Here is a 15,857-nt window from a genome sequence, read left to right on the forward strand (position 1 = left end):
AGAGGAGAGGCAGGGGACTGAGGTCCCAGGCTGGGGCTAGAGCCTGCTGCAGCCTCCTTTCTGCAGCCCACCTGTCTGGAGGTAAGGGAGTGGTCAAGGTCCTGGAGGCAGAACCACTGCCCGAGGACAGAGCTAGCTTCTCAGCAGTGAGGCTGGGCACACAGTCAGTGCTTACCCGCCAGGTAGGGCAAGCCTAAGTAGGAACCTCAGGCCACACATCCCTGGAGATAGAGGAGGAGTGGGATTTGGGTCCAGTTGACAGCAGGCAGGGAGTCCCCATGTGCTGAAGGAAGGACAGCAGGGATGTCCAGGGCAGCTCAGAAGAAGCAGGCCTGGGTGGAAAGCAGCTTGGTGCCAGGGCTGGCATGGGGCCGAGAAGCACCTGAGCACCTTGTAACTGCCACGTTGGAATGACAGAGCAGCTCCCAGTGACTGGCACGCCTGAGGGCTGCCTGGCCTGAGGTCCTTCCCTCACAGGTCAGTATTCCCTGGTTAAATGAAACCCCAGCTGGCTGCCCCCACCCCTGATTCAGCTGCCCTGGGGGAGCCCTCGCACAGCCTCCTTGCCGCAGGCAGAGTGGCCACTCTGAGCCCAACTCACACTCCATCCCTCCCCCAGCCAGCACGCCATATGCCCCATTCTGCCTCTATTCTCCTTTCCCATGCCCAGCTTCAACCCTACTTCTTCAGGGAAGCCCTCCCTGACCACCTTGCCTCTCTTCTCTGCTCCACTTACAAACTGCCAGAACTCAACTGTGACACTTGTCACACCGCGGAGCAGCTGCCAGTGACCATGACTGCCCTCCGGTTAGCTGGTACCAGAGCTGGCTTCTGCCTATATAATATGCCCCACTCGCAGACTGCCATGGGAAAGGGGGTGTCTGATGAACGACAGGTGGATGGGTGGGTGGGTGGGTGGATGGGTGGATGGGTGGATGGGTGGGTGGATGGGTGGATGGATGGATGGATGGATGGATGGATGGATGGATGGATGGATGGATGGATGGATGGATATCATTCACGTTACCTGATGAATCATTGGCACGGGGAGGGGGGAGGGCGGAGTGACTTTCCCTGCACCCATCATGCTGTTCCAGGTGGACAGCGGCCCCCAGCATTCTGTAGGCCTTGCCCCCTCCTTGGGCATGCTTGCACTGACTTTATTCTGCAGCTGCATCAGGGGTTGTCTCAGGGCACCCAGCTGGATGCATGTTTCAAAAGGAAAAGGATTTAAAAGCATTCTGGGTGCTCAGCCTGGCAAAGGAAATGAAACCCAGGGCCGTGTTGTTGCTTGGGGTCGCTGGGTGGGCCCACAGTGGACTCCTGCTACTGCACTCAGGGGTGTCCTGGCCCTGCACCACGAGTTACACATGGCGCTGGGGAGCCTTCTCTCCTGGAAGCACCCACGCCTCCTGCCTCCCCCCAGCAGAGCTCCATCTGGCAGCCAAAGCCTCTCTCGTTCTACTTCTTGTTCCCACTTCCCAGCAGAGCTCCTGGTGAGCTCTCTGCAGGCCCAAAGGGTGTGCAGGGCGGGGTGCTGTGTTGTCGCGGGTGGACGTGCCCCACTGTGTGTATTGGGACCTTGGGGCAGTCACGTGTTGGTGTACCAGTGTGTGCTTGCATGTCCTTGTGTTTGGGTGTGTGCGTCCTTGTGTGTCCTTGTGTGCACCCCAGCTCTCAGGACAGGCCGCAGGACAGGAGCTCCCCGGTGGGCCCTGGCTTCCAGAAGGGCTTCCCGAAGTCAGACAGGCCATCTGTGCCGGGCAGTGGCTGCAGGAGGCAAGTTTCTGAGGCTGGGTCAGTCCTCCCGGCAACAGCAGGGACAGGAAAAAACAAGCTCCAAGTGGGGCAGGGTGGAAGGGTGGAGTCTGGCAGCCAGGGAGGAGGGCCCCTGCATGTCTCAGAAAATCAGCAGGTGAGGCGTGTGGGCCAGACAAGGCTGAGACTCACGGTCCAGTACAGGGTGGGCCCTAGCCCTGCCACTGCCTGGGGGGAAGGCCCCTGAGACCCGTACCATATCCACACCCTGCCAGACCTCTGACCCCAGCTGTCCACCACACACACACTCACACATACATATTCACACTCATGCATACACACACACACTCATGCATACCCTGACACACGCACACACTTTCGCACACACTCACACACTCACGCACACACACAGACACATATACAGACCACAGTCACCTATGCACAGACTCACACATGCACACAGACACACATGCACACACAGACTCCTCGGGCCCCAAGAACTTCTCCAGCCTCTGCCCTACTGACCCAAGTACACCCACCAGGGACACTCTGCTGGCCTGAGGTGGCTGACCCAGCCCTCAGGGTCCAGCTTGGGTGCCTCCTCCATGACGTCTCCCCAGGAGCTTGGACTGCGGCCCCCTGTCCCTGGGCCACCTGGCCGTAGCAGGAAAACAAGTGAGAAGGCCTGGACAGGTGCTGGCCCTGGGGTGTTTGGCCTGGCCTCCTCCCTGCCTCCTGTCATTCATCTTCACGCCTGACTCTGCCACAGAAGGGCCTGGAAAGCGGGCTAAAATACAGGTCCTGGGGCACACATCAGCCTTCACTGAACCAATGCTTGGTCCAGGTGTGAGGGCTGGTGGGGGCGTCCTGGACACAGCTCTAAGGACAGAAGGCTGGAAGGTCACACTCCACCTTTCTCTCGCATTCCTCCACCTGATGGGTCAACAAAACACACCCACTGACCACAGCTGGCGCCCATACAGGCAGAGGTGAATCAGCCCTGCCTAAGCCCACCTTCAGATGGCTGGCAGGACGCTAGTTGGGACCTGGGAGAGGCTGAAGCCCAGGGTAGGGCCCCATCTGCTCTGAGGTTGGGGAGGGGCAAGGAGTGGTGGGGAGTGGCCACTTGGTGCATTCCAAGAATGGCCAGCCTGCTGTCCAGGGCAGCCCTACGTTCACACTTCTGAGGGCTGGGGTGTCCAAGGGCAGTGAGTCATGCTGCCATGGCTGGCTCCAGGCTCAGCTGCACTCAGGGGCCACTCCTGGACTGGGGCCGGTCCGAGGAGACTCCTGGCCTGGGCAGGCTCCCGGTGAGCCTCAGGCGAGCTCCTGGCAGGAGTGCACAGGGTGGCCATCGCAGACTCCCCCACACACCACAGGCACACTGAGGCTCAAGAAACACGCACTGGCACCAGACTGAAGGCTGGCCCAAGGCCAAGATGCCACCTGGACCCGGTGTGAAGGGTCAGAGCGCCCTTTCCCGGGCCCCAGCCCCTCCCCATGAATCCACCAACCCACCCTCCATGTGTCCCCAAACTCCCCTGTGGCAGGCTGTCAACAGAGCTTTGTCAGAAGACAGAACCAGAGTGGACAGCTTCTATTCATGTTTCTTCATCTGACCCTTAGGACAACCTTTAAGGCACTTTCTGTTCCATTTTACAGTTGTGGAAACTGAGGCAGGGTAACATCCAAACCGAGGTCCTGGGGAAGGGAGCTGTGTCTCCCCCAATCAAAATGGGGCTCAACAGAGGCCTGCCTGCCTCCACCGTGCTCCCCAAGCCACCATGCCACCCTCACCCCCACCCAGGCAGGTTCAATCTGCTTCCTGAGGCGCTGACTGAGAGTTGGCTGTCAGGAGGGACCTCCACACACTGGGGCCTGGTTCCCTCCATCCAAGCAGCCAGGTTTCCTGAGCTTACACTGGGCAATGTGCGGGACAATGTGGGGACGCGAGCAGGAGGGTTTCCCAGACTGGCAGCAGAGATGGGGCAGGACAGGAAGAAGGGGCAGCAGAGGGCCCCCACCACCCTCTGTCTGCTGGGGAGGGGCAGCGCAGCCCAAAGCCCAGGCTTCCCAGAGCCCACTGAGACCCCATCCGGGTCCCGGACGCTGCTGGGAGGAGCTGACACAGACTGGCTTGGTTGGTGGGGACCCTGTCCACCCAGAAGACAGACCGAAAGATCAGCCGCCATGAGGGACCCCGAGAGGTGGGAACCGGATCTGGCAGCCTGGGACAGCGTGTCTCGTGAAGGGTACAGGGCACAGGGAGGCCCGTCACACCTGCCGGACTTCGGGGCCCCAAAAAGGTGATCCTGTCCGAGGCTGGCTCGCTGCCAGTGGGGGGACCTGGAGTAGGTGTCGGGACAGTGGGGGGGGGGGCAGGTAGAGCGCAGGGACAGGAGGAAGCACGGTGAGATCTGGGGTGGGGGGATGGCTTCCAGACGTTTCCCACACCCCGCTCCAGTGCCCTGTCCACGCTGGGTGGTTTAGGAACGTGGGAAACCCCTTAACATTTCCCAGCCTCCGGCCAGAGCGGGCGGGGCCACCCCCGGGCGCGCCCGGCCCCACGTGGGCCTCCCGGCGGGGAGGGCGGAGCTGAAGGGAGAGGAGGTGGCACCGCGCCCCGCCCCGCCCGCTGCCGCCGGGAGCTGGAGCCCGAGCCCCAGTCCCAGCCCCGAGCCAGAGCCCCAAGCCCGGGACCGAGCCCCAGCCAGAGCCCCAAGCCCGGGACCGAGCCCCAGCCAGAGCCCCAAGCCCGGGACCGAGCCAGAGCCCCAGCCGGAGCCCCAGCCCGAGCCGTGCGGAGCGCCGGGTACCGCAGCCCCCGCCCCGCGCACAGCGCCGCCGCGCCCCCGCTCTCCGGCCGCCGCCCCTGCCCGGTAAGTCCGCCTCTGGGCCGACCAGGAGCCCCGGGGGAAACTGAGTCCGGGCGGGTGAGCGCGGACGGGGCTGGGGCGGGGGGCGCGGGGTGGCTGCGGGCGGGGACCCCGGTTCCCAGGCAGGGATCCCAGGCCGCCCTGCGCCCCGCCGGCTGCGCGCCCCGCCCGCGGGTGTTGAGCAGAGGGGCGGCCTGGCCGGAAGAGCTCCCGTGCTCCCGCCTCGCGGCTGCGGCATCCTGGGCATGAATCAGCCGCAGTTGGGAAAATAAACTTCGGCTTCGGGTCCGTGGCCCGGTGGCGCCCTGCCCAGGACGCTGGGTCTCGAGCTGCCCGCGCGCAGGTGGGCGCACAGGGTTTGCTGGTTGGAAAGCGCCTGGCGAGGCCTGGGGACCGAGCCCCCCACCTTGCTCTGTTTCTTCTGCGTGGGACTGGCAGGCCAGGGGCAGGGGAACGCCGGCACCAACTCCACCTGTGGACCCCCTTCCTGGGGTGACCCAAGGAGTGATCAGGACCCCAGATAGGGGTCTTGGGGTGTGAAGCTGTGCGTCCTCTCAGCCCCCCAGCTGCCTGTCTGCCTGGCCTTCTGCAGCCGATTGGCCCAGGGCCCCAGACTGACGGTCCTAGGCCTCCACTGAAACCAGTGTTTGGGCCCCACCCCTGCCAGATAGGCCAGGAGTCAGAGTGTCAAAGATAGCTGTGACCCCGCCTGGGGCAGAAACCACAACTGGCCATAGGTCAGGCCCACCCAGGAAGAGCTGACCCCCTTCCACCAGCCCTGCCGGGCTCCCTCCACAGTGCGGCCTGGGCAGGATCCTGCGCTCCTGGCCTCAGTTTCCCCATCTGTGCTGAGGGGTGGGGACAGTGGCTCAGGAGTGGATGCAGCAGTGGCTGTTTCCCACCTCCCTATCGCCCTACCAGGGTGGGGACCTGGAGCAGGTGCCCTAAACCCCTCGGGGGGACACCTGAGATGTGGGGGGCGGCACCTGAGGCAGGGGCCCTCAGGGGGCAGATGTTGCAGCGGCTAGCAGAGCAAAACTCAGCATTTGGTTCTAGTCCCGAGTCTGGAGTGTCACACCACCCCAGCCCCACCAGGTCCACAGCGACATCTGCTTAAAAAGCCATGTTGGCACAGAAGCCCCTCCTGGGGCCAGGTGGGTGCCAACCAGTGCCCAGGCCCTGCCCCCCACCCCCGAGACTGGACCAAGGACGTCACAGCAGAGAATGGGGTGAGGTGACCAGGTGTCCTCGGGCTGAGGGCTTGGCTCCTTCCCAGGAGGGCCCCCTGAGCAGCAGGGATTAACGTCAGGTGAGGGCCCCCTCTTTGTGGAGGTGCTGACAGGCTGTCGGAGCTAATTGTGAGCACCCCGCATTCCGGGACCTGGGAGTCCTGCTTTAAATAGATTCCTGTCTCCTTCCGTCAAAGTGATTTGTCTTCCAGGGCTGCAGTTAGTGGGGTCGGGGCTGTGGGAGGGGTGGATGGTAGCTAGGGAGTGATGGGGTGGGGGCGAGCCCAAAGGGGGTACTGCCTGGGAGTGCCAGGCACCGTGCACCTGGCCTGGTGCAGGCCCTTGGCCTGGTGCAAGCCCTCAACGTGGGCTCTGCGCAGGGATGCTGGGGCTCCTGAGGTAAGCACTAACGCCAGGCCCTTTGGAGTGCCCAGAGGAGGAAGTGGGAAGTGAAGCGCCCCCCATAGTCTAAGGGGTGGGGCCTGACTCCTCCCGCACTGGGGTCTTGCACACAGCAGGTGCCTAATGTGTGCATGGCTTATGGCCCAGTGGGCAGGGCCATCCAGGAAAGGCCTCCTGCCTGTTGCAGGAGAGCAGAGGGTAGCATGTCTGGGGAAGACAAGGCGGGACGGCTGGGAGGCTTGGGGGCTTGGGAGGCAGGAGCCAGGCCTGGGGGTGCCAAGGACAAGGACAAGGAGGCAGGTCTCAACCTGGTGCTAAGGAGGTGGTGTATGGGGGGGCTCCCCATTACTGCAGTTGTGAGAACAGGGTCCAGCCACAGAGCTTCCTGTTAGGGAGCCCCCACCTCCCCAACCGTTGCGAGGAGGGTGCTGCCCACGCTGAACATCCCACAGCGGAGTCCTGAGACAGTGTGGGTCAGCCCCGCAGCTGGGTGGCCACGTGGTGGTCTGGAAGGTTCTTCAGTGGTAATCTCCTCTCCAGGCAGGCAGGCCGGAGGCTTGTCTTCCTTTTACAGCTCTTAAAAGGGGTGTGATTGCACAGGGAACTGAGACGGGGGTGTCGCTCAGGTCTCCGCTCAGCTGGGGAAAGGTCAGCTCCCGAGAGCGGCACCCGAGCCTGCCTCGACCACAGCGCCCTGAACGGTCTGTGTATTGGATGAGTGAATGAGTGAAGGAATGAATGCGGGAACCAGCCTGCACATGCCCATGAGCCCCTACCCTGTGCAGTGTGGACCCTGCAGTTAGCATCCATTGTACAGATGAGGAAACTGAGGCACAAAACCGTTTGGTCATAGAACCAGCATTGCTCATTCTTGTGGGTGGCGTCTATAAAGTTCATACTGTGTGTTGGGGACTCCGTGGTGGTGCAAACAGTTACCATGCTCGGCTGCTAACTAAAAGGGTGGATGTTTGAGTCTACCCGGAGGTACCTTGGAAGAAAGCCCCCGTGACCTACTTCCCAAAACTCAGCCACTGAAAACCCTGTGGAGCACAGTCGTACCCTGGCACGCACGGGGGGCCCAGGGGGCAGCTTGGTGACAGCTGGTTGGTCACTGAGTGTGTGGGCCACGCCCAGCCCACGCTGGGCAAACAGAAGGCCCTGGACTTGGGGCTCAGGATTAGAGCCATCGTTAGCACATAGCTGTGGGTGCAGCAGGCAGGTAGGTGGGCATCTCTGCCAGGCCAGCCTCGTGGTGCAGGAACTGGGGAAGCAGGCACCGGGCCCAGAACAGGACGGCTCTGTCCCTGTCAGGCAGCTGGAGCTGGGGCTCAGAGTAGGGAGGGCCATGCGCCCAGCCACCCTCGGCACACACATGGCTGCCCGCAGGCCTCCTGTCCTGGGCCCTGGATTGGTAGGGGGAATCTCAGCCTGGGAGGGGTCACTGAAGTGAAGGCCCCTTCTCAGCACCATCTAGGACAGAAAAGCCATGTGCTCAGTGAGGGCCACGGCCACTTCCCCCGTGCACCACTCTCCCGCCAGCCCCTCCCTCACTCCTACAGCTTTCCCAGCTGCACCCCTCTTGGAGAAGTGAGGGATCCAGAGAGAGACAAGTGGGCTTTGCCCAGCCTTTGAGCTCTCAGCCCCAGCCCCTCTCTCTCAGAAAGAATTCCCCACCCCACCTTCCTGTCCATGCAGAATGGTGAGGGGACACGGGGGCAAGGGGGGCACGGATCCCACAGACAAATAGGGGTACAGGCCTCGATGGCTGGGAGGACAGCCAGGACACAAACTTGGGTCCAGCTCTTTGCCTCCCATTTTGTAGATGGGGCTATTGGTCTGGGAGCATTGAGGCCTAACCCAGGACACAGTGGGTCAGGGGAGGGAAGGGTGCCAGGCACCCGGCTCTAGCTGGACACAGTGTGGGTGGTCTGGCCCCTGGCTGCTGGCCAAGAAGGTTCCTGCTTTGCCTCTGAGCCCCCACTCAGCTGCGGTGGGCTGAGCCCAGCCCCTCACTGTAACACCTTCCCCCAGCATGGACACAGCCAGATGGGGGAGCCCTGGACAGGTGGGAGGGGACAAATGTGGTGCCGTGCCAGGGCTGCAGCTCTGCCGCTTGTCGTGGGGACAGCGGGTCCCCGGGACGTGGCCTTGGTCTCCCCATCTGTGCAGGGTCCCCGGGACACGGCCTCGGTCTCCCCATCTGTGTAGGGTCCCTGGACATGTCCTCGGTCTCCCCATCTGTGTGGGGTCGCCAGGACGTGGCCTCGGTCTCCACATCTGTGCGGGGTCCCCGGGACGTGGCCTCAGTCTCCTCATCTGTGCGGGGTCCCCGGGACGTGGCCTCAGTCTCCCCATCTGTGCGGGGTCCCCGGGACGTGGCCTCGGTCTCCCCATCTGTGTAGGGTCCCTGGACATGGCCTCGGTCTCCCCATCTGTGCGGGGTTGCCAGGACGTGGCCTCAGTCTCCCCGTCTGTGCGGGGTCCCTAGGGTGTGGCCTCAGTCTCTCCGTGCAGATCCCAGGATGTGGCCTTGGTGTGCAGCCCCCCCATTCTGTCCCTGTGTCCTGTTCCCACTGCAAGCACTGCTCAGCACTGTCACCTGCGCACAACAGGGGGACAGACATCTGCTCTTCACCTGAGATGCAGGGCACAGGGGCTGCCTCCCCAACCTGTCTATGCCCCCATCTCTGCCTCCTCCCAATCCTCCTGGGGCAGCAGGAGCACGCACCCAAGCACACACACGCACATACACGAACATGCACATGAACATGCACACACATGTAGGTGCACACAGGTGCCCACATATATGCACATACATGCACACACCCACAGATGTGAGCGGCCCAAGAATGGTAGCTCCTTGGAAGCCTGATCTGACCTGCCTGCTGTGGGCTCCACCTGCCCATCTGGGTACCCCCGTCCCCTGGCTAGTGCTTCCATGCCCAGGGCCCCCCACTCCGCCTTGCTAGGGCTGCCAGGGGAGAGGAGAGCAGGCTTGGCAGGCAGGGCGGCCAGCTGCAGGAGTGACAGACAGGGTGGTGGGCAGGAGAGCAGAGCAGAGGCCAGATGGGAGGCACATCCTTCGGGGGAGGTGAGGGAGTGGGAGCTGGGGGGGGCGCTGGCGGAGGTGCAGGGCCAGGTAGGTCAGCCAGCCCAGAGCCAGAGCACTCTGTGCATTTCAGCGTCCACGACAGGGCCTGGCTTTCCCAGGGGCCACCTGGGGGGGGGGGGCGCGGGCAGGGAATCCACAGGCCCAGTGCCCTTGGCATCCCAGCGAGGAATGCCACACAGCAGTTTGTGCCGACACTGCTGATCTGGCTGGCCCAGTCGGGCCTGACGGGCTTCCTGGCACTGGCAGCCTGGAGCTGAGGGTGCGGGGGCTGGGGTGGTGACAGGCACAGCACTTTACACGTGGTCATGGGGCCAGGTGGTGCTCAGCCGGCTGTGGGGTTGGCACTGAGCTGCTGTCCCCACTTGTACCCAGAACCAGGGCCCGGGGTTCTGTGGTTGCCCACGGGCACATGGCTGGTCAGCGGCGGAACCAGGCTCATTGAGGTCTCTGGGTCAGAACTGACTCCAACCCTCTCAGGGGTCTCAGCCAGGGCTGAAGGCCAAGTACCCGCCCCCCCGGGCACTGGCTGCAGCCCCTGGCACTGCCAGGACAAACAGGCAGTGGCCTCCCCCTGCCTTCAATCTGCCTTTGTTCTCCCTCTCCTGGGAAGCATCCTCAGAGTGGGACCCAGTGGGGGCAGGGACCACTGGGGCCTGACTTGGGGCAGCCATCGGCAGCCCTTGTGTCCCAGGAGGGGTGACACCAAGGCCCAGAGGACACATGGCAACCTGGAACTGACCCCGGTGTCCCAGCTGGACACCCTGCCCCAGCCAGCCCCAGAGTGGGGTGGCCTCCCCGCCCACTGTCTGGACCTGTCCAAATTTGAGGGGCTTATGCAGCCCCAAGACGGACCTGGGTGTCCCAGCCCCAGGAGGGGCTGCTGAGGGGATCCTGGGGCTTCGGGTCCCACCTCCAGGACTAGCATGAGCCTGTGCTGAGGGCCCCACTGCTGGGAGAGGCCTCTTCTGGAAACAGCATGGGGAGGGGGCCTCCTGGAGGGGGAGAGAACCCAGGCAGAGGGGACTGTGGTGCACCTGAGGTCCTGTGCAGCTGCCTCCCTGCCCTCTACTGCCCAGCAAAACCCCGGGGGACACTGCAGCGGGGGGCTGGCCTGCGGTGACCCACCCTGGTCCCAGTGCTGCTGTCTGCCTGCTCCCTGTGGGGCCCAGCAAGTCCCCTTCCCTCCGTCGCCCCAACACCAACATCACGGCGTCTCCAAACCTGGGCCCCACTACACGTTGCTGTCCGATTGCCTGAGTTCAGCCACGTGAGACAAGGGGCCAGCACCGCAGGGCAGGTGGGGCAGGGGACGGAGATCCAGACCCCAGACCAGAACCCGAGAATGTCAGAGGTGGCCAGGCCCTTGCTCTTTGTGCAGGGAGGGCCCTCGGGTGGCAGGGCAGGGCCAGCACAAGTGGAAGAGAAAGCCCCGGCTTACTGGCAAGAGCACCTCCTTTCTTCCTGCCGGCCCCTACTCTGAGCATCCCAGTGAGCTGATCCACTTGGGGAGGGACTTGGAGACCACCCCCACTGATTCACGGAAACCCAGGCATACACACAGCACACCCCAACCCCCACACTGCTCCAACAAGCATTTCTTGTCTGCCTGAGTCCACCCTGCACTCCTTTGTGGCTTCCTGAGGTACCTCTTCATCTCCCTGGAGGGCAGGTCTGTAAGGGATCCAGCGAGCACGAATGCCCCGGGGGACACAGTGAGCCAAGCCCTGGCCTGACCCCAATGACCAGCAGTCCCCTGCCCCCTAGCTGAGCCAGTGCTAAGGGTGCCTGCAGACCCCAGGGCCTTGGCAACCCAGCCGCCAGCCTCTGTCCATTGGCAGGAGGGCTCCCAGCTTCACCCTCTGCTCCCTGGTTCCCTAAGCAGGTGGCGGGACCCCTCGGAGCCACAGCTCCCTGCATCAGATGGGGTTGGTCTTAGTCATTTTATGCTTTCTTTTTTTCTAATTATGAAAATGACGGTATTCATCCCACCTTCCAGATGCAGCTGCTGTTACAGGCCAGGCCCGTCATGCTTTCTGGGGTTGAGATCACAGTGGTGTGACTTGGTGTCCTGTCCCACCGATCTGCTGTGAGCATCTTGGGTGTCACCAGCCTCCCGGTAGGCGACTTGTGTGCTGGCCACGGCAGCCCACCCTGCCATTACTGGACACACAGCGCTCCTGATGGGGCTGTGACTCGGGCTCCTGTCGTTCCCCCCTCCAGGGCCTGGTGGGGAAGATGGTAGCCATACTGGTGGCCCAAGAGAAGATTCTTGGAGGCGGGCAATAGAGGGGCCACAGGAGGGCAGGCTCAGTTCCAGTCCCTCCCACACACAGGGCCTGGGCTCCCCAGGACTCTGCAGCTGCCGGGACGGCGGTCCTGGAAATCCAAGGGTTGCCAGGCAGTGGAAAAATCTGGGTTTACAGAGAAGCTAAAAATACATTGTGGCAGCCCCTGCCTCCTGGTTCCGGAATCCTGCTTCTGCCATTTTATCCACCCACCCCGTGGAACACAAGCTCACGCCTTTGCACCCCACCCTTGCTGGTACTAGGCCCAGGAGCACCCCAGTCTGAGGCTGGCAGGGCCACCTCCAAGCTGCCTCCCACCCCAGTAGCCGGTCCCCTCACAGGTACCCCTGAGCCCACCCTGTGTCTGCCCAGGCCCTGCCTGTGCCTGGGGGTCTCCAGAACCCCTGGGCCCCTGGCATCCCTTGTAGGGATCAGGGTACAGAAAGCAGCACCCCCAGCATGCCAGGCTCAAGGCTCAGCTCCCTCCCACCGTGGAGGGCCCGGGCCTTCAGGTGGGCCCCCTACTCTCCCAACATGGACTCTCCTAACAGTGGGGCCTGTACCAGAAAAGGTCCCCAAATGTGTCTATAGGATCCTCGGGCACAGTGGAACTGGCTGAGAAGCTGGGACCCGGGCCCCACACCTGGACTCCCACGAGGTGGTGACTGGTCATGCCCATTTAATGGATGCAGACACTGAGGCCCAGAGAGGTTAGATGACCCCCACAGTGTGACTCTTCATCTGCCCCCACGCCCAGCACGGGGCCTCCGGGCAGCAGTCTCAGCTCTGGGTGCTCTTTCTGGCCCAGTTTCTCTGCACAGCAGGGGTCGGTGCTGATGGATTCTGCAGTGTAGGAGACTCAGTTTTTCCCCCCAGCACCACACACCACACACACTCAGCTCAACGGACGTCCGCCAGGCTGGGGGCGGTGGCTTCCCTTGAGTCAGCACAGCTGCCTGGGCATGTGGGCGCCCAGATGGTGCTGCCAGCTTCCCGGGCCAGGCCGCCCAGGTGCGGGCGGGGGGCCAAGGAGCCCCCGGGAGGTGGCCCAGGCCCTCCTTCCCAGCTCCCAGGGCAGACCCCCAAGCAGGAGCACGTTGGAGGGGAGGCAGGGCCCTGCCCAGCGGATCCCAGGTAACCAGTAGAAGAAAGCGCGCTAAAGGGAGGCATTGGTGGTGGGATGCAGCCCTGGGATCTCCTCGGTAAAATGTCTCTGCCCGCATGGCTCCATCGGTACAGGCAGGGCAGACTGCTGGGGGCTGATAGGACACGTCTTCTCGACAGACTGGGTCCCTGCGGAGCTTCAGAGGGTCCGCTCTGCTGCAGGCGCAGGCTGCAAGGAAACTCAGAGGCGAATTCTTGCGTTCCCGGCCCCGCGCCCACGGGCGCCACGCCCAGGTCGGGCGCCCCGCCCAGGTCGGGCCGCCCACTTGAGGCAGAGCCCCGCCAGTCCCGCCAGCTCCGGGCGCCTGTGGGGGAGGTCGGGGACGGCTGGTGGAGCCTGAGGGGGCGGTGTTGAAAACAGCCAGTTTCCTGAAGGCCCGCTTGTACCACCCGGTGCTGGTTCGGTTCCGTTCTGTGCCACTGCCTCCGCCACTGTGTGCTGTCACCGCAGACGAGGACAGACAGGAGCCTGCCCTGAGCACAGGCTCACAGGGCGCTGAGCTGTGCGGGGACCAGGAAGTGCTTTCCCCAGAGCGGTGGCTAGCCTGTCAGTAAATGCTGGTTCCCTGCTGTGCCCCGGCAGAGCGGTGGAGCATTTCCGCAAAGATGTCCCTGCTCCAGGGCCTGAGCATCAGGGGAGAAAAGCTGGGCACCCTGCTTCAGCTGCTCTGCCACCAGCCCAGCTCCCCTTCCCGGCTAGAGCCTCCCTGCCTGGATCCACAGCCCCCAGCAGGACCCCAGACAGTGCGCGGAGGGCCTGACTGACCTGTGCAGCCAGCCCCAGGACCGGGAGCTTGGTGCCCAGGGCCTACTGAGCAATGATGCCCCTGGAGATTGGGGTCTTCCAGGGGAGCAAGCCCTTGGCCTGGGCCGTGGGGGTGGGCAGCGCCAGAAGGGGGCCAGCCGTGTGGATCAGCAGGCCTCGCTGTGTGGTGGGCTTTCCTGGGAACTGCGGAGCGGAAGCCCGGGGATATCGATCGCCTTTGAAAGGAAGGTTGCTTTCCGGCACCGAGGGGCTCTGGGGTGCTTGGCTGGAGAGGACACTTTGGATGCAGATGTCTGGCCTGGGAGAGCTCTTGCTCTGGCCACTCAGCGTGTGCCAAGGGGGCAGCACTCAGGCCAGAAAAGGCAGGGCTTGAGGAAGGGTGGGTCAGTCCCAGTGCCTCTTTAAGCAGCAGCACCCAGGTGGGCGGGAGTGTGTGCACAGCTCCATCTGCCTCCTCTTCATGGTGGTGAGAGGGCCTTGGGGGCCTGAGGCTGCCTAGGAGGGGCCAGGACCTCAGCTGGCATCTGGGCACTGAGCGGGCAGCAAGGATGAGGAACCAGGAGAGTGCTGGAAGCAGCGTGAGGCAGAGCCTGGAGTGGGTGCACAGAGGTGGCCGGAAGGTCTTGCGAATCTGGGTGAGTGAGGGCTGGCCCAGAGGTCCAGGCTCCGGGAAGGTCACTTAACGGCCAGGAGGGTGGAGGGGAGGGCTCCAGGCTCTCGGCCCAACAGGGCCCAGCAGGGGGACCCAGGGTGCCGGACCCCCTAGACCTGTTGCTGCTCAGTGGATTCTGACTCATAGTGACCCTATAGGACAGAGTAGACCTGCCCCATAGGGTCCCATGGCTGTGATCTTCACAGAAGCAGAGCAGCTGGTGGGTTCGAACCACAGACCTTTCAGTTAGCAGCTAAGCACTTTAACTACTGTGTCACCAGGGCTCCTTGGGCCCCCTGGGGAGGGCTGCTTATATGCTCAGACATCTCCCTCACTGACCACGGGGCCTTTAGGATGCTCTGAGCAGCAGCCTGATTCAGGAGGAGGAAATGAGGAAACAGGGATGACGAGCCCAGTGACCTGGCCAGAGCAAGGTCTAAACCTAGATCAGAGCCCTGTCTTTCCACCCGTCAGGCCCCCTCCCTGGAAGGACCCTGCTGGCCGCTCAGGGCACTGGACAGAAGGCAGGGCTGGGCTCCCTGGCGTGGACCCACTGCAGATACAGAAGATGCCACCAAGATGCCCTGTGACTTATTCTCAGTTGGGCAGCCTGGGGAGGGGGCCAGGAATGTCAGGAAGGACGTCCCAAGGCCCTCACCCAGGGCAAAGAGCAGGCGGGGCCTCCAAGGGCAAGAACAAGGGTACTGGGGGCCGGGAGACAGGCGGCGGGCAGGCGCCTGGGTTCTCAGCCACTGTCTCCTTTGTGACCTCAGATGGTGCCTCTGGCCCTAGACCCCCTACTCTGGAGCCACCACGAGGGTTCCAGTCATGGCCCTGTGGTTGTGTGACCTTGGACAGGTGACCTGGCTTTCCGGGTTCTGCCTCAGTTTCCCCGCCTGTCAAGTGGGGGTGTGAGGCGCCTGCCTTGCAGGGTGGCTCTAGTGGTGAGGATTGGGGGGGAGCACCGGGACCTGGCCTGTGCACCACACAAAAGGAAGCCATGTCCTTGCCAGGCCTCCCCCAGGGCCCCACGCAGTGTTCCCAGACGCTAAATATAAGACCCAAGCCATACATGGTCACAGGAGAGCCTGGGGGCCCCTGACCTTTGAGGCCATCCCCAGGGGCTGCGGTTGGGGACAGTGTCCTGGCCTGCAGGGGCCCTGGATGTAGCCAGTACAGTCGACCTTGCTTCAAGCCAGGGCCCCGGGAGAGGGGCCTAGACAACAACAGAAGCGAAGCCTCCATCCCAGGCTGAAGGCAGCCCTGGCTGCGCAGTCAGCACCCTCCCCGCCCCCTTGGTCACACACCCTGTGCCCTCCATGCACCACCACACCCCTCCTCCCTGCAGCTGGATGTCCCACCCCGCAAAGGCGTTTGTTGGGATGCTCTGGGCCAGGCCCCCGCCCTCTGGGGCTGTTCTCTTGGAGGGGCTGTGATGACTTGGGTAGTACTCCGAGCAGGGAGGGGCTGGGGACATCAGTCCACCACCCACCCCGAGGTGGACAAACCAAGGTCCAGAGAAGGCTAGGCCTGCAGGGATCCCCCCGACAGGCCCTGGTCTCACCCCGTGACTCACCCCGCCTCAGCCTTCCATCTGGGAGTGGGCCAGCATT

The 15,857-nt window shown here is 63.4% G+C and overlaps 1 protein-coding gene across 1 annotated transcript; it reads right to left on the bottom strand.

Annotated features, from left to right (window-relative positions):
- Positions 1-1,677: 1,677 nt before the first annotated feature.
- On the bottom strand, positions 1,678-11,405 carry LOC135232493 (collagen alpha-1(III) chain-like). Its single transcript, XM_064291867.1, has 13 exons — positions 11,367-11,405; positions 10,181-10,369; positions 9,723-9,918; positions 9,483-9,630; positions 9,144-9,383; positions 8,524-8,697; positions 8,279-8,426; positions 7,325-7,735; positions 6,935-6,968; positions 4,327-5,121; positions 4,039-4,104; positions 2,330-2,412; positions 1,678-1,770 (listed from the first exon to the last, which is right to left on the bottom strand). The coding sequence occupies exons 1-13, from the start codon at positions 11,403-11,405 to the stop codon at positions 1,678-1,680; spliced, it is 2,616 nt and encodes an 871-aa protein (XP_064147937.1).
- Between the last annotated feature and the right edge of the window lie 4,452 nt (positions 11,406-15,857).

Source organism: Loxodonta africana, chromosome 10 (assembly GCF_030014295.1).
Source record: "Loxodonta africana isolate mLoxAfr1 chromosome 10, mLoxAfr1.hap2, whole genome shotgun sequence".
Taxonomy (NCBI): Eukaryota; Metazoa; Chordata; class Mammalia; order Proboscidea; family Elephantidae; genus Loxodonta; species Loxodonta africana.